We start from the raw sequence: 24,948 nt of genomic DNA, 5'->3' as shown, positions 1-24,948 counted from the left end.
GACTTCCAATACTATGTTAAATAAGATTGGTGAAAGAGAGCATCCTTGTCTTGTTCCTGGTTCTTAAAGGGATAGCTTTCAGGTTTTCACCATTAGAGTAAGATGTTACCTGTGGGTTTGTCATATATAGCCTTTATTACATTGAGGTACTTTCCTTCTATACCCATTGTATTGTTTTTATCATAAATGGATGCTGTATCTTGTTGAATGCTTTCTCTGCATCTGTTGAGATTATCATGTGATTTTTATTCTTCATTTTGTTAATGTGATGTAGCATGTTGATTGATTTGTGGATGTTGAACCATCCCTGCATCCCTGGAATAAACACCACTTCATCATGGTATGTGATCTTTTTAATGTATTGTCATATTCAATTTGCTAGTATTTTGTTGAGGATTTTTGCATCTATGTTCATCAGTGATATTGGCCTGTACTTTTTTGTGTGTTGTCCTTGTCTGGTTTTGGTATCAGGGTAATGTTGGTCTTGTAGAATGAGTTAGGAAGCATCCTGTCCTCTTCCATTTTTTGGGAAGAGTTTGAGAAGTATAGATAATTAGTCTTCTTTGAATGTTTGGTAGAATTCACTGGGGAGGCCGTCTGGTCCTGGACTTTTTTTGGGGGAGGTTTTTGATTACTGTTTTTTTTTTTTAATTTTAATTTTTATAGCAATAACATAGGATTATAGCATTATATAACTTTCAGATGTACATCATAATATATTTCGAATTCAGTGTGGATTACATCATGTTCCCTACCCAGAGACTAATTACCATCCATCACCACACACGTGTGCCTTATTACCCCTTTTGCTCTCCTCCCTCCCTGCTTCCCCTGTGGTGATCATAAATCCAGTCTCTGTTGCTGTGTGTGTTTGTCGTTTTTATCTTCACTTATGAGTGAGATCGTATGGTATTTGACTTTCTCCCTCTGACTTATTTTGCTTAGCATAATGCCTTCAAGGTCCATCCATCTTGTCACAAATGGCTGGATTTCATAATTTTTTATGGTTAAGTAGTATTCCATTGTGTAGTATTCCATGTGTATATATACCACATCTTCTTTATCCCTTCATCCCTTGATGGGCACCTAGGTTGCTTCCAAGCCTTGGTGATTGTGAATAATGCTGTGATGAACATAGCGGTGCACGTATCTTTATGCATTTGTGTTTTCAAGTTCTTTGGATAAATACCCAGCAGTGGAATAACTGAATCATATGGTAGATCTATTCTTTTGTTTGTTTGTTTTAAAGATTTTTTTTTCCTTTTTCTCCCCAAAACCCCCCAGTACATAGTTGTACATTCTTCATTGTGGGTCCTTCTAGTTGTGGCATGTGGGATGCTGCCTCAGCATGGTTTGATGAGTAGTGCCATGTCTGCGCCCAGGATTCGAACCAACGAAACACTGGGCCGCCTGCAGAGGAGCGTGCAGACTTAACCCCTCGGCCACGGGGCCAGCCCCATGGTAGATCTATTCTTAATTTTCTGAGGATGCTCCATACTGTTTTCCATAGTGACTGCACCAGTTTACACTCCCACCAGCAGTGTATGAGAGTTCCCTTCCCTCCATATCTTCTCCAACACTTGTTTCCTGTCTTGTTAATTATAACCATTCTCATGAGAGTGAGGTCATATCTCATTGTAGTTTTGATTTGTATTTCCCTGATAGCTGATGATGTTGAACACGTTTTCATGTACCTGTTGCCTGTCTGTATATCTTCTTTGGAGAAATGTCTGTTCAGATCTTTTGCCCATTTTTTAATTGGGTTGTTGGTTTTTTGTTGTTGTTGAGACTCATGAGTTCTTTGCTTATTTTGGAAATTAACCCCTTATCTGATACATGGTTTGCAAATATCTTCTCCCAATTGATTACTGTTTTGATCTCCTTACTAGCGATTGGTCTATTCAGATTCTCTATTTCTTCTTGATTCAGTTTTGGAAGGTTGTATGATTCTAAGAATTTATACATCTCTTCTAGATTATCCAATTTGTTGGCATATAGCTTTTTGTTGTATTCTCTCATAATCCTTTGTATTTCTATAGTGACATGACACTACTTGACTATCAAATTGGCAAGGACTTATTTCAATCTTGAGCAAAAGTCCATTGCCAGCACTATCAGGCTGCTGGAAAGAGACCACTCTCACATTGCCCTTTTGCTGTTCTTCAGGGCAGCAGGCACCCAAAGCTTCGAACCTGGCATGAACTCTGACCCATTCACTCCACCTGTAGGAATTGAGCCTGAGGCAGTAATTGTAATCACAGAAGTGTGAACACACCTACAAGGAGGTTCACTGCAGCACTGTTGAAACAACATTGATGTACAGCAACAGAGTAAAAGCTCTCTTTGTCGTGGCACACCCATATGACACAGTCGTTGAAACATGTAGAAGAATATATGTTATAGATTAAAAAGTCTGTAATTTATTAAGTACAAAAGCAGATTATAAAAGTATATGATCTAATTTTGTAAAAATTTTAAAAAGGAAAAAATAAATCCCTTAAAGGATTTATGTCAAATACTAATGCTGCTATTACTCAGAGGTAGGATTATAGGAGATTTTAATTTTCTGTTTTACATCTTAATGTACTTTGTAGATTTTATGCTGTAAGCATAAAAGCTTTTATATTCAGAAAAAAGGAATGCATAATAAAATACATCCTATTTGGGGTAACTTTGAAAACCTTTTCACACATTTCAAAATGCAGAATTACAAAGTCAATAACTTTTATTAACATAATGATATAAAAAAATTTTAGTGTGATATACACAATTCCCAAAGAGTAATTTTAAAACATTTTAATGCACTTCTTAAAATCTTAATTTACAAGACACCTTGCCTTACTGCCACTGACCTTTCAATACAAAGATTTTACAATATTTGTTTGCTATAAAACTACAGTATTAAGATTAGGGTTAGGTAGTTCTTTCTCCTCCTGGCCATTCTATTATAAGGAATGTCCATTAGTCCACTGCTAGAACCTCTGTATGTCAAACAATAAGTTACACAGATTATATACATAATTACAATAGGATTATTAGAATTCCAGTATGTTGGAATATGCTACACCTCAGTCCATCACCACAGGCAAATAGAGCTACTATGCATGTGTTACTTGTAGCCAAGTAAGAGTAAGATCTGAGTCGGCCCAGTTAGCCAGACCCATTTGGTAGAGAATTAACAGCTTTCTTAGGCACTGGTCCAGGCTAATTTCCAGGCTAGTTCTAGAAAAACCTGGTTATTTCTATGAAGCATGCATGATTCATAAACTTTCCACCTTCAGTCCCCCCAAAACCCAACAACTTCATAACACACTCTTTATTAGCTATATAAAAATAATCTATATCTTAGATTTGAGCTTCACTTCAAATTCTTAGAAGTATCTAAAGGATTTTACATTCTCTTCTTTGATTTAGGTTTACTATAATATTAGATCACTCAGTTTAGTCAAGTTTGAATAAAACAACTGAATATGGTTTGGCCAAATTTTATAAGCACGCAACTCAAAATGTGAAAGCTCTCCTGGGGCAAGGCTCTCCCTACGGCTCCTTGACTGCACTGCAGGTGCTCAGCAAAGAGCACTGAGGACGTGAAACCTCACATGCTGCCACTAATGCTTCTAAATCTGCTAACTTGTAATAAAAATAATTCAGTACACTTCCATGTATTGAGAATTTACATTGTACTGTTATAAAAACAAGCACTTCAACTAAACAGCATGAAGTTACAAACCTACAAAAGTGGTTTAAAACTAAATGCTGGTTTATCTTTCCAAAACAGAGCATCTAACTTGACAGCCCCAAATGGCACTTACTGAGTATTAGTGACAACATATGCAGACAATGGGGCATACCTGTTTCAATAAAGGAAGTGAGGCTGTGCCTGGTCTGGGGTTTGAGCAGGAATGGCAGGCTGGGACTCGCTCCCTTTCCACCAGCTTTTCTAGGCTCTGCTCTTCCCTGTGAAGCAACTTTCTTAGAGGCCTCAAGTTCTTTCTAGCATAAATTCTATATATGAACTTGTCATTTGAAGTGGGAATAAATAATTGAATTTTTAAAATTAAGAACTATATTTTTAGCCAAGAAAGTGCAAACTCGCAACTTGCAGAGAGCAACCGTGCGCTTTCAATTCCTTGCGATGCCCACACCAGGCCTTCCCTTTCCCAGTTACCCTGCCTGTAAAACACTGACATTTGTATTTTTATAAATGTCCTTGAAGATTAAAAATTTTCTTCAAATAATTCAAGAAGTGGTTCTAAAATGAGATTTGGGGAACCTTGAGATGGATCTGGAAAAGCAGAGGAAGGGGCACGGTGTTCCATGAAGACTGGAATCCTTTCTCCCAGTGGTGCAGACACTGCAGTGTTTTCACATATTCCAGCACCTTCAACTGGTTCCAATGCTGGGGAAACCTGGATCACGCCTGTCTCAGGAACCTGGGGGTTAGCGAGCTGTGCTCACATGTTGTAGGCAACATAGATTGGGTCCAGCTGGTCGGCCAGAAAGCCGTCACGCAGGTGCATGCGCTGCTTCTCGCCCCGAGAGTTGATGGGGATCACACCTGGGTCCACGATGACCACCACACCCACGACCAGGTGATGCTCCTCCAGCACCACATTTGTCACCAGGGCCACCAGATCCAGTGCATCTTGCTCCAGCCCGTCCAACTCCACCACCACCACCAGCAGGTTGGTCCAGGTGAACACAGCACTGCAGGGAGAAGACAGATGGCATCACATGGGAGATGGGCACAGGCTTCTGGGGGCCACTGGACATGCAAGAAACGGTGCCCAATAGAGAATAGTGAAAAAAACTGAAGGATATTCATTGACATCACACTATTGCTTAACATCATTTACAATTTAAAGGTTAGGCTAAATGTCTTTTATAGGAATATCTAGTCTAATTAAAGTTCCTCCTAAGAATCAAGAGTATTATTTGACGTTGAAAGCTGTACCTGTCTCAATGCAAACTCCCTGCAAAGTGAAGAAATTGAGTCACAACGATTTAAATTAGAAAATTCACATTAAAAGCAGAAACACTTCAGGATAAACTGTGGAGGTCTCAGGTTTTGCCTGTGCATTCAGGGACAGACTCTTAGTTGAAAACTGATTAGGAAAACATGAAAAACCAAGCAAAACCCAAGCAAAGGGCACCAAGGGGTGTGTGGTGTGTTTCACAGAGTGTATCTGGAGGGAGAAGAACCTGCGAGAGGCCTGGGGTAGGCTCCTGGAAAGGCAAGCAGCTGCTGGCACGTCCCTGGTGGAGAGGGTCTGCTGGAACCACGTGAGCAGGCAGGAAGCCCACAGTCCCTGGCTCTGCCCCAGAGGAGAGGATGGGTGAACGGGGTGGGACTCGCCCTCCCCTGGGATCTTACCACTCTGCGATGCTCCTGTGTGCTCGTATTACGGATGTCTCGATGTCAATGGGATGGTACCGCATGCCCCTCAGTTCGAGTGTTTCATCCAGAGACCCAACAACATACAGTGCGTCGTGTCGCTCTGTGAACAGCACAGTTCACACACCTTAGAAAGGCAGAGTGAAAGCTGGGTGCTCTCTGCATGTCTGTGTCAGCCCTAAGTCAGTGCTCTCTGGGACAGGGAGCTGGCTACTCAAACACCACGTGATATCTGAGCCTCCTGCCAGGTGAGACCTCAGGCGGCCTGATGTGCTGTCCAAAACCTCGATTCTGTGTGATTACATCTCTGCAGCCAGTAACCACCTCAGAAAAGTTATGTCGGTGTCTGAATATATGTTTAAAAATAATCTGTACTATCTCTGGAAACAAAACAGCACCTATAATGGCGACTAGAGGTTCTGACTTTGGTGGGCCTGCTGTGGTCTAGGGGATTCTGCAACTTTGAGTGGTCATGCATCAGGAGGGTGCCACACACAGCTGGTGTAATGTGCTGGTGGCTCTGCCTGGGAAAGACCTGATGGCCTTATCACTAATACCCCCACAGCCTCAGCAGAGGCCAAGGGTCCAAGGACAGTCATGCACAGCCACAGAGGGAAGAACAGTAATTTTCAGAGAAAACCACTATCTGAACATGTCCTTTACCCCATACCTAAAGATACAAGCGCACAGCAATGGGTGAGGTGAGTCAGCAGGAATCTCCAGGATGCTGTGGTGTGCATGTTGGGTTCATAGGTTGCAGCACCAGAACTCCTGTGGGGTGCGGACAGACCACCCCCCTCCAACACACACAGCGCTGATGCAGGGGCTTCACGGTAACCCCTCACCTCCACTGGCATCAGTGAGCTCTGTTCTTCGAAGGAAGCCGAGGTAGCCAGTCCTTGCCCAAATGGTCTGAGTGTCTCCAAAACTCAGCCGGGCACTGAAGTGGTCAGCGTGAAGTGACTCCTCCCCGTAGACTGTGTAGTACCCAGTTGCATTGTGGGGGCTGCTCACCCAGATCTGGTGGGGCCCAGAGGACAAGAGTGTTGGTGCGTCACAAACGCTGAACACAGATTCTGTCATGTGACATCCGCTAGCCAAGAGTGCTTAAGAAAAACCGAACAAAGGCAGGGGGAGAGGGGTTGTTTTCAGTGTTTCTTATCTTGCGAACTAAGTTAAAATTGCAGGCAGGGAAAGCAAATGAGTAATTTTTCTCTCCTTCCATTGAAGCATTCCTCCCCTTTGACCAGGAATGACATCTGTGGGACTCTGCGATGTGGATGAGCTCAGAGAGGTACTGCTCCATTCCTCACATCAAACTACTGTCAACAGTGAGAAAGAACTGGGAGCAATCTGCATTTCCAAGAGGTACAAGTGAAGTGAGTGAGGGCTCAGAGTGGAGGATGAGAGCCACTAGACTTGCCCCGCAGGCATGCCTAAGTTTACATGCATCCACATACCCTTATTGGCCATATATGTACTAATGGTACCCAGAGTGTCATGGGGCCCCTGACACCCCTGGGACACCCCTGGGGTGTCCTTCTAAACATGGGGCCCATCCAGCACCCAGAGTTGCTTTCCCAGACTGAGCACCTGGCTCTAGACGTCCCCACAAGGCAGCATCCAAAAGAGCAGATGGGGCAGGGCCTTCTACCACGAGGTACGTTCCCAGCCTGGCACAGACCCTCTGTGACCATCTTGGGGGCACACTGTTGTCTTAACAGGCCTAGGCCCAGCTGGCCAGGAAGGGGGATGGCTGGGGGAAGGCCCCCCGCCGACCACACCCAGCCTTGGGACTGGGATATCTTCCCCTTAGGATGAGATGCGGCCCCTGGGAGGCCCCTGGGTTCATGGATGTCTCCGTCCCGATCTGACAGAGACTGAACAGCATCTCTGTGAATACCCCTGAACATTGCCTGCTGGGACCCTGGAAGCTGTCTGCAGCATAAGGGCACAAGGGTCCTTATGCCCACCTGGCACCAGGACACTGGTTCCACAGCATGTCCTCAGAGCTTGGAACTGGGAGTGTGAGACCATTCCCATCCTAACAGACCAAGCGGGGCACTCAGGCCTTGACATGCACTCTACCTGCCATCCTGGCCTCCAGGTAAGAGGTCCCACCTATCTCAAGTTACTGTAGACACATGTGCATAAATAAAAGCACGTCAACACAGTTCCCACATGGCCTGTGTCCTGGGATGATGAGGACCTCCCCACGCTGTGTCCTCAGGACACAGAGGACCCCTCCCTCCCAACCTCAGTGTCTGCCCTGTGCTAGTTTCTCCCTCGAGGGTGCAGCTCCTGGCTTGGTGCAGGAACTGCTTCTGAAGGGGCAGCTGCTTTTTCTGTTGCTGCTGCTTCATGTGTGGCTCCTAGGCCTCCCAGTACCTATAAAACTCAAGGTTTTCCTCTGTTGGTGGGCAATCCTTGGGGAGCTCATCCTCAGGACCCCAAAATCCTACCCAGGGACTGGGTCTGGGAGCATGAATGTGGGTTGGGAGGAAGTGCCAAACAGCTTCTGACAGATTCCCCAAAGCATGTGTGACCCCAAAGGGTTTAGAATTCCTGAATCTGGGGCAGAAAGGGGAGGGGGCTAAGGAGCAGTGTGTGAGGCTCCGGAGCACAGTCCCCCTGGGGCCCAGGCCCTCCAGCCTCACCTCTCCCAGGTGTGAGTCTCCAAGCGGCCCTTTGGTCTCGGTGTGTGCAATGATGACCTTCACCCCAGGGAGGATCTGGAAGGAGAACGATGCCTCGTGTCAAAGACAATATGAGACTCCTGATTCAACTGCATTAAAAATAATGTCCTCAGAAACGGGTCCAAATGACATGATGTGCACATGGGAGTGATCAGGAGGTTCAGAAGCCAACCTAAATGTGATTTTGAATTTTAATAGAAAGAAGAGACTTTAATAGATAAAATTAAATTGTGAAGCTTAGCAAAATTACCAGTTCCCAAGAATGGACCCTATTTTGAGGTCAAGCAGGGCAGAAAGGGTCTACATAAGCATGTGCTCTCCCTAGGATCCTGCACTAGGGCCACACGCAGAGCACCTGCTGCTCATGGGGGCACACAAGTGCAGGGGCCATCCAAGCACCACACTCGGCTGCCCCAAGCCTAGCCTGCAAGGGTCTTGTCCGTGGGCTCCATCAAGCCTCCTAGTTCTGGACCTGGAACCTAACTATGAAGAAGCCCTTCCTGTTCTGTGACTCGGAGTCAGTCCAACCACTGACTCAAGACAAATGGAGGCACTGGCTCTCCAGGAACCATGAGAATGTTCCAGGGGAGGTTTCCTCAGGGCAGGGACCCTCCCAACACCCGGTCCTGGGGGGCCCTCAGTGGGCTCAGGTCAGACCACCTGGCTGCTCTGGGCCTGGACACCTGTTCTGTGTCCTTACTTGCCCCACATATAAAATGGGAGATGACACTGGGGACCTCCGGGCAGGTGGGAGGAAGGGACAAGGGGTCACAGGAAGGCGTGAATGCAGGCTTTGTTGCCAACGGTCAGCGCCAGGCCCTCCTCTCCTCCTGCTGTTGCCACACCCTCGCCACAATGTCCCGGTGGGACGATCCTGATTTCCAGGATGCTAGTGGAGCCTCCAACTTCTCCCTGTGTGGCCCACCTGAACCCTGAAGCCAGAGCTGTCTTTCCAGAACACACATCTGTCAGGCCTAAGTTACTGTAAAAGCAAAATATGAGAGGGAAGAAAAGCCCGACAAAAAAAAGGTGATTAAAACAATCCTGGTGCAGCCACTTGTGACACAAAAAAGGCACTAAAACTGTTTTGAGGCTTAGTGATCAGGGGAAGATATGCTAAGATTACAAAAAGGATGATGCAAAATGGGATGCTGGGTGCGAGCTCCAGTGTACGCGTGTTTCTGCACTCAGAAAAGGATGGGAGGGACCGGCCCAGTGGTTTGTAGCGATTAAGTTCGCACACTCCACTTCATCAGCCTAGGGTTCGCAGGTTCAGATCCCGGGTACAGACCTAAACACTGCTCATCAAGCCATGCTCTGGCAGCATCCCATATACAAAATAGAGGAGGATTGGCACAGATGTTAGCTCAGAGCCACTCTTCCTCAAGCAAAAAGAGGAGGATTGGCTACAGATGTTAGCTCAGAGCCAATCTTCCTCACCCAAAAACAAAAGAAAAGGATGAGAGGGAACCAGCAGCCTTAGTGACCCTACATCCCTCTCTCAGCTGCTCTACTTGGAGCAGCACTACACAAGATACATGGGGGGTGTGCTCCCATGCCCTGCACTGCATGTGAGTTCATTCATTCACTCACTGACTCATTCATTCATTTCTCCCCTCCCCCAGCTCAGCTCCAGCCACACTGGCCTTCCTGTGGCCCATGCTCCCAACCCAGGACCTTTGCATCAGCTGCCCCATATCTCCACAGCTGGTGCTCCTCAGGGGACCAAGCCCAGCCACCTCTGCAGCTACACAGCTCCTGCAGTGCTCACTCCTCCTCACTCATCCCCAGCACATCCACCACAGCCTCGTCCTATTGCTGCCCCTGCTGCCCTGTCCCTCTCTGGGCACCTCCCTGCCTCCCTAAAGGCAGTTGTGGCCATGGGGTCTGTGAGCAGAGTCAGGCTGGCCCCTCTAGGCTGCGTGGGCTGCACCAATCTCCATTTCTTGCCTCTGGGACTGTGCAGGTGCAGAGACGGACAGAGCCCCACCTGCACCCTGACCTACCATGGATGTGCAGCAGGAGCTGAGCAAGGCCCTGAGGTTGGGGGGCTGTCTGTTCCTGGCCACAGTGGGCACAAAGCCCTGCCCTCTATCCTGCTGTCTCCTGGTGGTCAGCTGTAGCACACGGCTGCTGCTCAGACCCATCACCAGTCCGTCCCCCTTCTCACAGTGCCAGATGGGGCCATATGAGTTTCTTCCTTCCTTCCAATCTTCTCTGGTTCTGAGGATGCCTGTTCTTCTGGGTCTACATCTGCTGATCCCCTGTCATGGCAGCTCAGTTTTTACTTGGGTGCCCTCAAGTGGTCGCACAGCCCCCTCCCTCAAAAGCCATGTGGGCTCCCAGGGCCTTACCAGGCCTGGACTGGCTTTAATGGTAAATTGCCAATGCAGGGGCTAGGACTCCACCTACTGCCTAAGACCATAGTGGGGACGACTTTCTGGCTGTCACCTGGGTCAGGGGCTGAGTTCTTGCAGGCCCCAGTCCAGGGTCAGGGCCACCATGCACTCTAGCTGTGTGCCTGTGCCAGCTCTTGCTCCAGGACCATGGTGAACGCATCGGGCCCTGACCCGAGGGCCCTGCGGCCTCAAGCCCCAGCTGTGGGAGTTCCTCGGTTTTGAACTCAGATGTGTATTTAAGGACTCAGCCTAGGGTCTGTGTGTGTTTGCAGTGAGGAGGAGCGGAGGCTTTCTGCATCAACCCAGCCCAACCCCAACCACAGTCGATCTGTGTTCATCAGGAGAACTGCAGCTCCCAGAACCTTCCAGAACTAAGAAAGGACAGAAAGGACTAAGGCATGTGACAGAGGCATAAGTTGCAGCTTCCACTACCTTTCCAGACTCCGTCAACGGCAGACTGTGTGGAGAACCCCGTTCTACCAAACGTACCCTAAAAATTAACAAGGGAAAAATTTCAGAATAAAACTTACTACACAGATAACAATGTCTAAAAAGGTAACTCATAAGGTAATCAGAAATTGATTACCATTGTGACAGTCAGTCTATTGACAAAAGCCAAGCCTTTAGCCTTTTGATCATGACCTTGCCATGACCTTGGAGCAGTGACCTCAGGTGCCACAGGGGACTCACCCTCTACCTGCTCCATGTGCCAGCACCACCTGCCCAGTTCACCTGGCAAGACTCAGGGTAGGACCTTGCTCCAGGTCTCTCTGGGGCCATTCTCAACAGCTGTCTCCCCACCCTCAGTAAGTTCCACCCCTGTTCACCATGCTGTGTGACCATGTTTGAGGATCCAGAACTGGGATCTGAACTTCAAAGCTGGGAGGGGCTGAGAGCCACAGGTACACACTGTGGCCCTAGCACAAGTTTAGTGATGTAAAAACTACATCCTTCCTTAAAATGGTATCATGTAAAAAATGTCCTTACCATTAGCTGCTTACTTGTCTTCTACCCCATAAAAAAATAAATGTCAATTGTTGGGTGACTCTTATCATCCTCCTTGGTTGTGGGATGGCAGATAAAGGGACACTGACTGAACCTTGAGGACACAGGGAAGCAGAAAAGGAAGCCCAGGCTCCCCCAGCAGAGCACGCTGACTCAGCCAGCCGTCCACTAACATCTGGGTGCCGGGAGGTCCAGTTAGGGCAGACTCAGCCTGCAGAACGTCAGGGTGGGTGTGGACAGGCCGTTACCTGTCATGGCGCAGCGCTCTCATGTCCACGTAGACGGTCGTGGGGTCTGGGCCGGCAGTGCCCTGGAAGGAGAGCAGCAGAGGAACTTCTGTTCAGGGTCCTCACGCTCAACTCATTTTCAGGAGTGTGTCTGCATCTACGTGGCACAGCCGTGTGGCAGCTCCTGCCAGTGGGGACACCTGGGAGGGAGCAGCTCTGCTCCCAGCAGTGAGTCTGCCCAGGGGCCCTGATGCCTTCCATCCAAACACCTACATGGCTTGATATTGAGTGAAACATCCAATAACACTGAATGAAGATGTCAAAACCTACAATTTTACATTTCAGTTCTAACAGCTCTCTATTCCCACTGGTCTCTATGCTGTATAATATGGTGAAAACACCGCTAGGGGTTTTGGGGGACGTCTCCACCAAGCCGCCGGGTGGGGCCTGGCCCCCCACCAGAGGAGCTAACTCTCCTGAGGGCTGGCACAGCAGAAGCTCTCTCAGAGATTAGCCCAAATGACTCCTCACTTCTCTCTCCTCTTATGTGACATTTGACATTGATCCTGATTAAAGGATGGTTATGTTCTGTTTTATTAGATAAGGAACATCAAATTAAATGGACAATCTGCTCAACATCATTCTCTGAAGGTCCCAGACAACATGACCTACGTCTGCCCTAGAATTAAAACAAAAACTTCTTCACTGAGACTAAACACAGCCCTTCCTCCACAGCCAATGCTATGAATGTTAAATTCTTTTGAAAATAGTTTTGCTCTTAAGTTGGTTACAAAGGAGCTTTTGTAATATGTCAGATAATATCCACTGTGAGCAAAGTTAGACAGCAAAAGAAACACGTATTTGTCTGGAATTCATGAGAAGGCCACATGAACTCAAGGGGGATACACAGAGGTGCCTCGAGGCCAAGGTCAAGGTCATACCTGCTCAGCCAGCTTTCCCAGCCTGTTGGGCTGACAGAGGCAAAGGAGGCCAGCAGAGTGAGACAGGGAGGAAACAGCCACAGGAAACACAAACAGAAAGCAACAGGCCATGTGAGAAACACACAGTAAGAGAGAGTAAAATGTGTCACTGCATCTCAAAGCAAAAACATGAATACCCCATTAAGATTTTTGCAATCACACATGGTATCCCACATGCCGACAAACAGAACAGATACCTTCAAATATTGAGTAAGGAGGACACAGGCTTTTAGATGCTGAGCGGACAGTAAAGTCTTCACTTACAGCCACGAACTACTTGGCAGTAGCCTGATGCTCAGTCTTACTTTCTACAACAGCAAGGGACATGGAGGGGACCCTACCCCACCTCCTCCTGCCACATGGCAGGGACTGAGGCTCGGAGTGGTCAGCAGAGTTTTTTCACAGTTGAGAGGACATGAGCAGAAACTCCAAGAAAACAGGATGACAGTCTCTGCAATTGAGACCTGTCCTGTGCCTGGCGCAGGCTGACCCAGGATGGAGCACTGCAGCCAGGCAAATGCCCTGTAGATGGAGCAGCAGCCCCACACGGTGCCCTGCTCTGCTTCCATGATACCTCCCCTCCCAACAATTCTTGTCCTGTGTGGGTGAGGAAGGCATTCAATATGTTTGTAGAAAGAAGTGAAATGGAGATACTAGTACAAAATCTAGACAATGCTGCTCCATTTCTGAAACTTTGTGTTTCCTTATAGTAAGTGAAATAGCTTGTCTCAAAAATGCACTCGGGGCAATACAAATTATCATGTCACCTAATGTTTCAATTTAAAATTGGTAGATATCCTAAAAAAATAAGTTTATTCTTGCTTTAAAAAATTAGCTGCATATTGTATCTAACTTAGAGATTCTTCCAGGTAAGGTAACAGTCACTGTCCAAGAACAATTTGTATTTTTTACAAATAAGCCTTTGTTCATTAATGAGACTAGAACATCATCTAAAATAAAACCCTCATAGCTCTCAAAGCTAAACTGCTGTTTGGAAAATAAAACATCTAAGCCTCAGAGGACAAGAAATGGACGCAGCAGGTACAACAAGCACGTTAACGATTCAGAAACCGCCCACCTCAGGGCAGCAGGAAGCTTCTGAGCTCCGGCCCAGCCGCTTTACCTGGAGGCAGATGGCCACGTTGACCCTGCACCCAAATGTGGTGCTCACGGCACGCGCCGGCAGGCCCAGGTCCTTGAACAGCTTGGAGAAGGACTGCGTCAGCGCGATCCTGGGCCTCTCCTCAGCCACCACCATGCATGTGCGCACGCACGACAGGTTCACCCCCTTCATCTGTGGGAGGAGTGGGTGAGACCTGGGCCCTGAGCACTGTGTGAGGGAGTTCCTCGGGGACCACAGGTGGTTTGGCCCTAGGAGCAAGTGCACAAAGGCCCACAAAGGCCGAGTTGAACACAAACCCCGCCTCCTCTGCCCTGGTCTTGGTTCCTCAAAATTCTAACTACGGAAGCACTAAAGAGTATGCATCTACTCCACACCCACAGCTGCTCTCCTGTGTGGCCCAACCCTCCACAGCTCCCTGGCTCCAGCCCCAGGCCCTTCCCGACCCTGAGGCCTCGAAGACCCAGCAACACTCTCAGAGCTGGAGTCCACCACCCCTGCCCTGCGCACTGGCCCCTCCTGCCGTATAGGGTGTGTGGATGAGAGGAGGAACCTCTGCAGAGGCGTGGTGGGAGCACAGCAGGGTGCGGAGTGTGCGAGGAGCTCACAGCAGGGTGGGCACGCAGAGGGGACACAGAGCGAGTCTGCTCAGCACACGGAAAGGTTTTTTTCTGTTTCAACAAACTGCTTGGACAAGTCTTGGGAATCTTTTTTAAGGTTTCCAGGGGCCCGGTTGGGGCCCTTCCTGAGGAGAGATGAGGGAAAGCGGGGTGGGCAGGCCTCAGGACTGTGTGCACTTACCCTGAGCACGCCGGTCTGTGCACCAAGGCCCTTGGTGCACATCTCCATCACCGAGTAGGAGCAGAAGGTGACACGGGCCTTGTACTGGCTGACGGCCGAAAGCCACAGGGACACGTTGCTCTCCAGCTCCAGCGGGGGCACCAGCACAGACTGGTGTCCAGAGTAGACACTACGAGAGGCCGCGGAGGTCAGCACAGCCCCAGGGCGACGGGGCGGCCGCCTCTTTCCTTCTTCAAGGACACTTCTTTTCTAACCAGGACAGGGGCACAATTCTGCCCTAATGTCAAGTGGGAGTTTCAGTAGAAAACACGCTTGTAGGGAGAGGGTGCGACACACAGGGGGTCCTGGTCTCCCTCCAAGCACTTTATAAGGAGCCAGGTCACAGTTAGCGTCAGGGCCTGCTGGTTGGGGACTCAGTGTCATAAAGATCTGTCACTACTTCCTAGTCTTGATGGGATTAAGAAATCTCTTCCCAATTATTATTAATGGATTGTGTTTGTATTTAACGAAACGCCTATTTTTACTCTCTGACTCAATTTTAGACCCAGACTCCAACCCATGTCACCCCCAAACAAACGTGTATCTTTGACTTCCTGGGCATCAAAAATGCTTAGAATGTTAAGATTCTAAAGACCTATAGGAGCAATTCTAGCCCAGCTGGTTGGCGCAGCAGCAGGGGACCCACACACTGTGCCTCCACTCGCCCGCACACTCTTCCTCCACTCACCCGCATACTCTTCCTCCTCACCCGTACACTGTGCCTCCACTCACCTGCACACCCTACTTCCACTCACCTGTACTCTCAGCTGCACACTCTTTCTCCTCTTACTTGCACACTCTACCTGTAGCACTCACCTGCACAGACACCACAGGGCAAAGCCGAGGCCACAGTAAGGGTCAAGGCAGATGGCAATCTGCCTTGAGGGGTACAGCTCACACTGCAGCTTTATGGACCGGCACAGGGCACTTGTGGCTGCATGTGACATCTGAAGAACCAAATAAAAGTTCTGTTCAGTGATGTGAAGGAAGAGAGAGGGCTAAGAACAGTGCTGCTGTCCACACATATTTACTTCCTTAAAAGATGGCTGGTTCAAATCTCTTATAAGCGAAATAATATCCAGGAAGTAGCACACTGAAAATCTTCTAAATGAGAATAATAAAGCATATTAATGCAGCTCTTGGCTCCTGATAAGGAGACAGACTCATCAAAGCCACCTGCTCCTCGAGGCCAGTCATAAATCAGAAAATTTAGATATTACCATAAAACATCAAAATATGATTACTCTCAGGCTAATCTAATTTTGTGGTTTATTGGTCTTTAACACAGACTTTAAGGAACAACGCTGTTGCTTCAAGCCCTGGATAAGAGGAAGGGCCTGCATAAACCTGCATCCAATATCCTTTCTGCCCACCCCCATGTCAGGGACTAAAGCAAACAGGAGCTATGATCAGAGGACCAACCTTCACACCCGCTAATATTCCAGTAGTCGACACGCTGAAGTCCAAATACGCAAGCACGTCTGGGGAGGGGGGCCTGAAAATGCTAGCCACCTTCTTTTTTGGTATGTCATCTGTTGGACAGAACATACCACTGATGTTAATGTTGCTTCAGACTCTTGTAGGGAGAGACAGACATGATTCATGCTTGGGGAGTCCTGAGAGTGAGCTCAGATGGAAGTTAGGCTACAAGAAAGCAGGCTGTGTCTGTAGGCGGGGAAGCTTATTTTAACCTTCAAGTAAACGTCACAGGGAGCAGACCCACCATAACTGCTCTCAGCATGTGGTGACAGGGACCGTGGCAAGGTGGACGTGGAGTGGAGAAGACAGGCCCTGAAAACTGTGTGGGAAGTCACTTTGGTTACCGGGGGAAAGGTCAAGAGGAGCAGGCCTTTGTCAGAGGGTGCAGAGCCCATGGCGGAGCCAGGCTTAACAAGAACTCCAGCCACAGCGAGAATGCCATGGATGGGCTCCCAGGGCTCACAGTGCTTCATTAAGTTCTCTAAGACCATGAGGTGGACACAGCTGCTGACCAACTACAAGTGGACACAGGTGAGGCAAGGGCAGGAGGCTGCCCACTTTGCAGCAGGCCAGTGAGGTGATGGGACTCTCTGGGGCCAGTCTGCTCTCAACCCCTCCCGGGCCCCACACCGGCTGCCTGGACCAGCTCCTCGTGCCTATTGATGGATATCAGGCAGGTGGCTGCAAACAACACAGTCCGTGACCTTCTCTCACAGGTGGTGTCCTGGAGGGCAAGGATGTGGGGAAGGGGAGACTCTTGTCTGTTAGTTGGCCGGCACCCATGTGGCTGTGTATTCCAAGTGACTGAAGGAGCCTGTGGGGTGCTGCTGGTTTGGGTTGTCTTGTTGGGGAGGGCCAAAGCTCTCTCAGGCCTAGGCTGAACCCACAGCCACGGTGGTGGTGGGGGGTTTCAGCCCCTCCAGGTTGGCCCACAAGCCTTTCACAGTGTGTGGCAGCATTCACCAATGATGGGGACAAGGGATGGGTGTGTGCGTATGCACTGCGAGAACTGTCTGTGTGCTCACAACTGCCAACCTCTAGGCAGGCACCAGAGGCAGCAGAGGAGCTGGGCTACAGGCACACAGACCTTGGACCACTGCTGGCCACAGAGACGGCGCGGCAAGTGAACCCAGCTTGATGGTTCTCTCCATTCTGAGCACCCAGCTGGAGTCTCCTTTTAGCACCTCTTTACCATTTACTTCAGCTGCTCTTACCTGACTTTTATTTTTGGGGGGCAACAATGCAATCCCTATAACAAGGAAAGGGCAGGGAGTTCCCTGTGGTGGGACCAGCACACACACCAAGGGCGCTGAGGATGCACCTGTGTCTAGAATGGTCGGCCAGGTTCTGACGTCCACAGCGGCAGCTGCTTCCTTGGATTTCAGCAGTCGCATAATGGCCTGCGTGGTGAGGACACATGCAGACTTGCTCACCTGTGGAGCCCGGGGATTGAAGGCACGAGTAAGACGTGGCACCTGGGAGCAAACCCACCCATGCAGCCCTAAAGAGCTGACCGGAGGCCGGGAGGAGAGGAGATCTCCGTCTGGGGCACACATACCTCCACGATCATCTTGACGGTGGGAAGCGTGGTGGCGAGGTTCTGGGGGTGCGGGGGCCGCACGGTGACAGGCACACAGCCACAGTACAGGCAGCCGTAGAAGGCAGCAATGAGGTCGACCCCTGGGGAGACATGTGGGCGGAGAGGGTCAGCGTGGGGCTGAGTGCGGCTCCTGGCGTTTAATGCCGTGGAATGGTGAAAATGACAAGGGGACCTTACTTGGATAAAGCTACTACTCTATCAAATGAATAGGGTATTTATCGAACACAAGGGTGTTAGGGATGGACAGAAAGCTAGCCTGACTGCAGGTCGTCCCCCTTCTTAGATCCTGGGAGGCCAGGCAGGTGGAAGGGGCACAGCCATGGCACAGCGGAGGTCCCCAAGGGCCGTGGCCCGGGCCTCATGGAGCAGCGCTCTGCCCGCCATCCCAGTGCGCCAGGGCGGACGGCGGGGTGGGTGAATGAGGGCAGCGAGGAAACCTTTGAGGGGTGAGATGTCTGTCCACCGCGAGAAGAGGCGAGGACGCAGGGGCAGTGCCACCCACCACGGCCACGGAGAAGATGTCAGGATGGACGTGGAGGGAACCCAAGGACGCAAGGGCAGTGCCACAGAGGCCCAGCACCTCCTAGCCACGCTTCTGTGCCCGGATGCCGCTGCGGCCCGGGAGCTTCTCCTGGACAGGCACTGGAGGGTGTGCAGGGAGTCCCCCAGCCCTGGGCACCGGCCAGTACGCTCCGCCTGGCTCGCAACCACATGATGCAACGCGAGGCCAACGCACTGTTCCTTCGACTTTGCTATATATTTAAAATTCCCCCTATTTAAAACTTGGGGGGAATCCTTTTAAAGCCTATTTTCCCATCTTGAATTCAGTCTGACTTGAGAACACCTGCACTCCACACCCTGGAGGCAGCTCCAGATGCCCTCAAATCACGTGAGGCCTTGCCTGGCTTTTTCTGGCTACAAGACACCAAGACAACCAGCCTCAGACTGTTTCGATTCCAGAGTTAAAATAAATATGCAATGTTTAACCCGGCTATGTGTCTCACCAAATTACAAGTTCCCAGTGCTCCATCAGTAACTGGGAAAGTGACTACTGGGGCCAGGTCAGCTTAGCAAGGTCATTAGCAGGGCCTGAGCCCACCCAATCAGCCAGGCTGGCCCCACCAGTACTACTGCCATGGCAACACCCATCTGCTCTGTGCCTGCTGGTAGCAAGGAGTGAATGGGGGCGATGCTGAGGCCAATGCACATGGGCAGTCTTACACTGCGCACGGTCACTCTGCCCCATGTGCCACAAACATATCAAACTAAACCAGAGCAAGGTATGACCAAGAACTCATTTCCTTGAGCCTATAAAGCTCCTGCTGTTCCCTGCATATGTATCTTCTCTCTTGTCCCTGGCATCACCCAGTGAGCACCCCTGCCTTCTGCAGCATCGCTTCATAATCTCTTGGGTCACACACCCCTTTGAGAATTGGAAGAAAGTCTTGGACTCTCCCTTCACCCCCCAAAATGCACAATGCACGTGCCTGTGTGCATTTGCAAACCATCCGCACCTCAGGAAGCTCCAGACCTTCAGGCAGGGCCCAGCGCTACCCTCCAGCTATTATACTCTCCACCTGCTAGTAAGTTTCTAAAATGTAAATTTAGAACTTCACCATGCATTTTCTTTTTTTCCTTAAAATGTTTTTGTGGATAGTGTCAAACATACCCCAAAACAGAGAAGAGCATCCAGCCCCCATCTTCATCATTCAGGTTCTCAATTATCATGATGGCACTGTGTTTACCACCTACCTCTTCTTTTTTCCTGTGTTGAAGCACTGAAGGCAATTCCCACACACTCTATCACTTCAGCCCTGCCCCTCCCTGAGCATGTCTTCCCACGGGCTGGTTGGCCTGCAGCCCCAGCCCTAAGCCTGGGGAATGCCCTCATCCCCCAGGCTCTCAGCATGGCGCAGCACCACTCTGCCAGTGTGGACAGCAAGACGGCAAGGGGGTGCTCCAGCAGGGCTGTGTCTCAGCCTGCTTTCTGTCAGGGTGATGCTCACCTTACATGGAGGAGCTGCAGAAAGCACCTTGGAACACAGTGGGTATCTGAAGTGTGGGAATTACAATTGCCCCTGGGAAAAACAGCTTCACATTCCAGGGATTGGACAGAGTAGAAGGAACTGAAATGCCAGTAGAAGTTCTAGAGTATTCAGATTACCAAGTATCTCTGTCAAGAAATAAACCAGGCTGCCATCTTGCCCTGGCTCCTAAGCAGGGGAGCACATAGGCAGATGGTCACAGGGACGTCTATACTCCAGGGCAGCCCCCCGGGGAAGAGGCCCCCAGCTCCCATAAAGAGAAAGTGTCGAGTGCAACCCAGTGTCCCACCAGATAAGCTGAAAAGAGAGGTCACTGCTGGGGCCTGGACATGTGGCCTGGAGATAAGGGGAGAAAGATGTCAGCACAGAGCAAACCCACGATGGATGTCACCATGGAGGAGATCCCAGACTCGGAGGGTAGATACAAAACATGAGTCAGAGGAGTTCCAGAAGGAGAAAAAGAGGGGGAAAAAGGCAGTAATGAAAAAGCACATTTTCCTGAGATGAAGATGAGAGTCCATAGATTAAATGGGCAAGAAGGTAAGAAAGGACCCACACCTGGGCATATCCTAGTAAAATTCCTGAACTCTGAGGCAAGAAGGAAAACTAACAAGCTTCTAGGCAAAACAACAACTTACAAAGGGAAAAAGAAAGAGTGGATTATCACCCAAACCCCTGGATAAGCACATGCACAACCAGGAGAAACAGCGAGAAACCTAGATTCCTATTACAGCTGAGGCATGAGTGGCCAGTGCAAAAGAAAGATATTCTGAGTGTGCTTGGCCCATGCCCAGATCTGGAAGAAAAACAACCTGCTAATAGCTAAATAACAAACTCAGAGAACTGAGACCTGAAGACAGGGGTAGGCTAGAATAGAGCGGGAGGGGAAGAGGAGAGGGGACAAGACCCCATCTAATGGGAAGGACACACTGTCTGGGGTATGCACTGAGAGAAAAGAGTGAGGAAGTTCTCATGAGAACCAAAAGCCCTCAGCAAAGTGATGAGTTGGGGATGAGGAAAGAAGGGAAGGGGAGGGACAAGTGGAGATTTCTACAAGTCTCTGAGGTCAGGGAGGGAGCAGGAAGGACATGGAGCACCCAGTGGGAGGCAAGGTTGTTCTTGATTGGGGAGATCACTGCATCTTATTTCCAAAAGACCAGAGGGCAGGGAGAAGAAAGGAACCATTCAGCCATTCACTGGGGACAATTAACACTTATGAGGATTTGAAAACAGCAATTCAACCCAACAAGGGGAAGGGCCCTACACGGAAGAGACTGTTGCTTTAAGCAAGAGACTGTTGCTTTAAGCGGGGTGTGGTGTAGAGACAAGAAACAAGAGGGAGAGGCCACAGTGAGCATGGGGAAGGGGACAGAGCCAGCTGGGAGATCTTGAAAACCAGGCTACCACACAAGCCATAGTCCCACACAGTTATAAGAAAAAAGAATCGAAAGCAGAATATCATCTGTCCATACAAAGACAGCAAATAAAAACTATAATCATCTACTACAAAATGTGCTAAAATACATTAAGAAAATGATACAAGACAAAAGAATAACAGAAATCAGAATTAGAAAAAAGTCAGAAATGAGGAAAGAACTAGAAATTATTGAAAATCATTTCAGAAATGAAGATGAAACCAGAAGGAACACAAGAGCAAATAAAGACAACAGATAAAAAGGAAGGAACTTTTAAAGCTCAAAAAGAAATTTAGTAAGAAACAGAAACGCTTCAAGAAAAAATGACAGTGATTGAAGACAAAGCAGCTCTAACACACGGATGACAAGTAGGAGAGCATGAAGAAAATCCAGCAAGGGAAGAAAATACGTAGAAAAAAACTATGATTTTAGAAAATGTTCTTGAAATTAGAAAAAAGAGTTGTGAAGCTACATATTTAAAGATACCTTACACATGAGAATGTTAACCCGTAACAACCAACATCAAGATTATGTACTGGCCCTCAAGAAAAAGAAAAATATCCTTTTGGCATGCAGGCAAAAACAGCAAGTGACTCATAGAGAAAGAAAATTAGATTATCATCAGGCTTGTTGACACTTTATGCCAGGACAAAATGGAGCAACAAATTTAAGATAACTCGAGGAAAGAAATGTGAATCAAGGATTTTTTATCTAGCAAAAATGACTTTTGATTATAAAGGGTACAAATTGTTATCAAAAGCAAGAACCCTGGGGTGTTGTTCCCATGAACCCTTCCTGAGAAATCACTTAGAGAACGGGATTCAGAAAACTAGCCTGCCCAGAAAGACAGACCTATGGACTTAAGGTGAGCATGAAACACACAGTTACAACCTGTCCAGAGAGACACAGATCCATGGACTGAAGATGAGCATGAACTACAGTCATGGTGGAACTGAAACCAAACCAGGGTGAAAACAGAGAGGCTGGATTTGTAAAGGCTGTCTCTCTGACAATATAGACAGCATACAGCTATAAGAAAAAGAGGGGGACGAGAAAGAATGTGCACAAAATTTTAAACTGTTTTCAAAAATCATATAGGTAGTCATGGTATTACTACTGTTATTTTGGGAATGCTGCGTGTGATGTGGGATAAAGTAAGTAAGTAATTATAGGATATTTCAATTCTGTCATCCCCTCTGTCCTGTAGAATCAAGATTCTTTTCTCCTATGGAGAAAAGGAAATATAGATACAATGTAGAAGAGGTTTAATAAAAATCCTATAACCTAGAATTTGAATTGGATGTAACAGTATGAACTCATGAGGAACTGCCTCTCTAAGAGATATAATTATATTTATTTATAATTTCTAGCTCTGCTCACTGAAAAGGCTAACAAATAGCAGCCAACCCAGGAGAAATGAGCATCCCATCCCTTGTGCCTCGATTTTGTCGTGGGAACACCAGGACTGGGGCTCTATGGAGAGACAGCTGATTCCAGGTCTGGGGTAGGACAGGCACAAAATGAGCATGGAATACCTAGTCTCACCAGACAGCAAGGAAGCCATCAGGGACCAGAGGTCATGTCCTAGGGACTCAGGAGCCAGCTAGAGAGGCTCCTATTGGCCAAAGTGGGTCCATTTGAGCTTCAATAAAGAAAACAATTGCAAAGGATTGAAACCCACAAATAGTTTAAATCTATGAGTTCATAATGAGATACATATATATATATATTTAAATCCATTGATTGGCTACCTTTGGAGTATGACAGGGAACAAAATCCATTTTACTGAAAACTGAGAAAAGGAAGGAATCAACACTTTTCCTGCCCTTCCTGCATGAATTCTACCACTGGGTGACCAAATACCAGATGAGAAGAAGTGTCTGTTTATTAGTTTTATGGCTAATAAATGAAAAAGAAATGATAGAATATCACTGTTGTGTGACGCCCTAAGGAATTAATGAATGTAGAACACTGAGCATCAACACCTGCTAATACTGCAAAAGGAGAGACAACCCAGCACGTGGTTTCTGATAAAATAACTCAATACCATGCATAGTCCTGGCGAGGGAATTGAACCCAAGTCCCATCCAGTGTTTGGATCTAGCTGCCAACCTGCAGGAAATGCACCCAGAGCATGTACTCAGCTACTTACAGGCTGTGAGAAAAGCTCTACAGGGTCAATCCAGGTCTCTAGTGGATAAGTGTAAGGAGGAGAGGGAAAGGGGAGTCTGCAGACTAAAGGAGACTTAAAAAATATATCAAATTTAAAGAAAATTGGCAGACTAAACTATGATGTGTAGGGATGCTCATTGGGGTGATCAAACATAATGAAATGGAGGTGATGATGACTGCTGGAGTCGGGGAGAGGCTACTTTTGGGAGAGGGGAGGGGATTGTGGTAGGGACAGGAGTGCAAAGGGATTTCTGGGTACCTGGCAAGGGTCCCTTTCTCGACCTGGCTGGTGGTCACAAGGGTGTTTACTTTATGATAATAAAATGTGGGCCGGCCCAGTAGCGCAGCAGTTAAGTGCGCACGTTCCGCTTCAGTGGTCTTGGGTTCACTGGTTCAGATCCCAGGTGCAGACATAGCACTGCTTGGCAAGCCATGTTGTGGCAGGCGTCCCACATATAAAGTGGAGGAAGATGGGCACAGATGTTAGCTCAGGGCCAGTCTTCCTCAGAAAAAAGAGGATTGGCAGCAGTTAGCTCAGGGCTAATCTTCCTCAAATAAATAAATAAATAAATAAATATAATAATAAAATGTGTGGGAGAGACTGGGAAAGAAGAACAGATGAACAAAGCAGGACAGTGTGGGTTGTGCTAAAAGGCATGTGGAAAATCACAATCAAGTCATAATCACAATGGAGGCACAGATGTCTAAAGAAGGTCACTGTAAATAGTAAAACCCGCTGTTAAGTGTCAGAAGCTGCACTGCTTTGGCTGCAGGGGTGCAGGACTGCAGTCCAGGAGCTCACCAGAAGCCCCTACGACAGCAGTCTGGGAAAGGTGGCCACAGCACCAGCACCACCAGGGACTGCCCCCGTGAGGGAAGAGCCAAGGGAGGTGGGTATGTGCAGAGAGGAGGGCTGAGGACCACTCAGTGTGCTTACCTGGGGGATAGACCAAAGCCACATGGTCCCCAGCACTCACTCTCGCCTTCTCCATCAGGGCAGCGGCCACCCTCTCCGCCTTTTTGTGCAGCTGGATGCAGGTTGCTGTGCTCGTGACTGTGCCCTAGGAAAGCAATCGAGTCACCACCAAGCTGTGGAGCAGAAAATGCTTGCTCCTTGGGTTCCTGTGTGCACACTGGGCATACTCTGTACTCAGAACTCCTAGTGCCAGGAACCAGAACAAGGTGCCAGGCCCAGAGACACATCTGCTCTCTTTGCTAGTCATGTGTATCTCTAATACAATTCCCAACGGTGGCTCTTTTGCCAGCAATGAAGGGACAAGCCATCAAGTGTATCCTGAGAGCTTGGAGCAGTGGGTGCTCCACCTGTCTGGGACAGTCAGAGACACAGCAACTGAAGAAAACCCTTTTGGACTTTTGATAAAATATTTTAAATATAACAATTTTATAAAGAATGACGCAATATATATTCAGATTCTCATTACCTAATAATATTTTACCATTGTTTCAATTTCTGTTTTTTAAAATAGATCATTACTACTCTGCATACCACCCCCAATTTCGTCCTCTCCCTCCCCAGAAGCAACCATTATCCTGAATATAAATAACACATAAATA

At 48.2% G+C, this 24,948-nt stretch overlaps 1 protein-coding gene across 15 annotated transcripts in view; it reads right to left on the bottom strand.

Annotated features, from left to right (window-relative positions):
• Positions 1–1,266: 1,266 nt before the first annotated feature.
• DIP2A (disco interacting protein 2 homolog A) overlaps positions 1,267–24,948 on the bottom strand; it is a 142,555-nt gene continuing 118,873 nt past the window's right edge. For 10 of the 15 annotated variants that reach the window (XM_070489121.1, XM_070489127.1, XM_070489120.1 and 7 more), the window contains 14 exons: positions 24,311–24,434; positions 17,700–17,821; positions 17,463–17,574; positions 16,085–16,194; positions 15,479–15,609; positions 14,624–14,792; positions 13,826–13,996; positions 12,664–12,693; positions 11,744–11,805; positions 10,923–10,980; positions 8,053–8,127; positions 6,241–6,415; positions 5,375–5,498; positions 1,267–4,707 (listed from right to left, as the gene is read on the bottom strand). In XM_070489121.1, the coding sequence (XP_070345222.1) occupies positions 4,455–4,707; positions 5,375–5,498; positions 6,241–6,415; positions 8,053–8,127; positions 10,923–10,980; positions 11,744–11,805; positions 12,664–12,693; positions 13,826–13,996; positions 14,624–14,792; positions 15,479–15,609; positions 16,085–16,194; positions 17,463–17,574; positions 17,700–17,821; positions 24,311–24,434 (1,716 nt within the window). In that variant the 3' untranslated portion in view covers positions 1,267–4,454. Of the gene's footprint in view, positions 4,708–5,374; positions 5,499–6,240; positions 6,502–8,052; positions 8,128–10,922; positions 10,981–11,743; positions 11,806–12,663; positions 12,694–13,825; positions 13,997–14,623; positions 14,793–15,478; positions 15,610–16,084; positions 16,195–17,462; positions 17,575–17,699; positions 17,822–24,310; positions 24,435–24,948 lie in introns of those variants that run through there. The other 5 variants (XM_044751130.2, XM_044751129.2, XM_070489122.1 and 2 more) reach the window with 4 other exon arrangements.

Source organism: Equus asinus, chromosome 18 (assembly GCF_041296235.1).
Source record: "Equus asinus isolate D_3611 breed Donkey chromosome 18, EquAss-T2T_v2, whole genome shotgun sequence".
Taxonomy (NCBI): domain Eukaryota; kingdom Metazoa; phylum Chordata; class Mammalia; order Perissodactyla; family Equidae; genus Equus; species Equus asinus.
The sequence above is the reverse complement of the archived record's forward strand: the minus strand, read 5'-3'. Positions and strand labels throughout refer to the sequence as shown.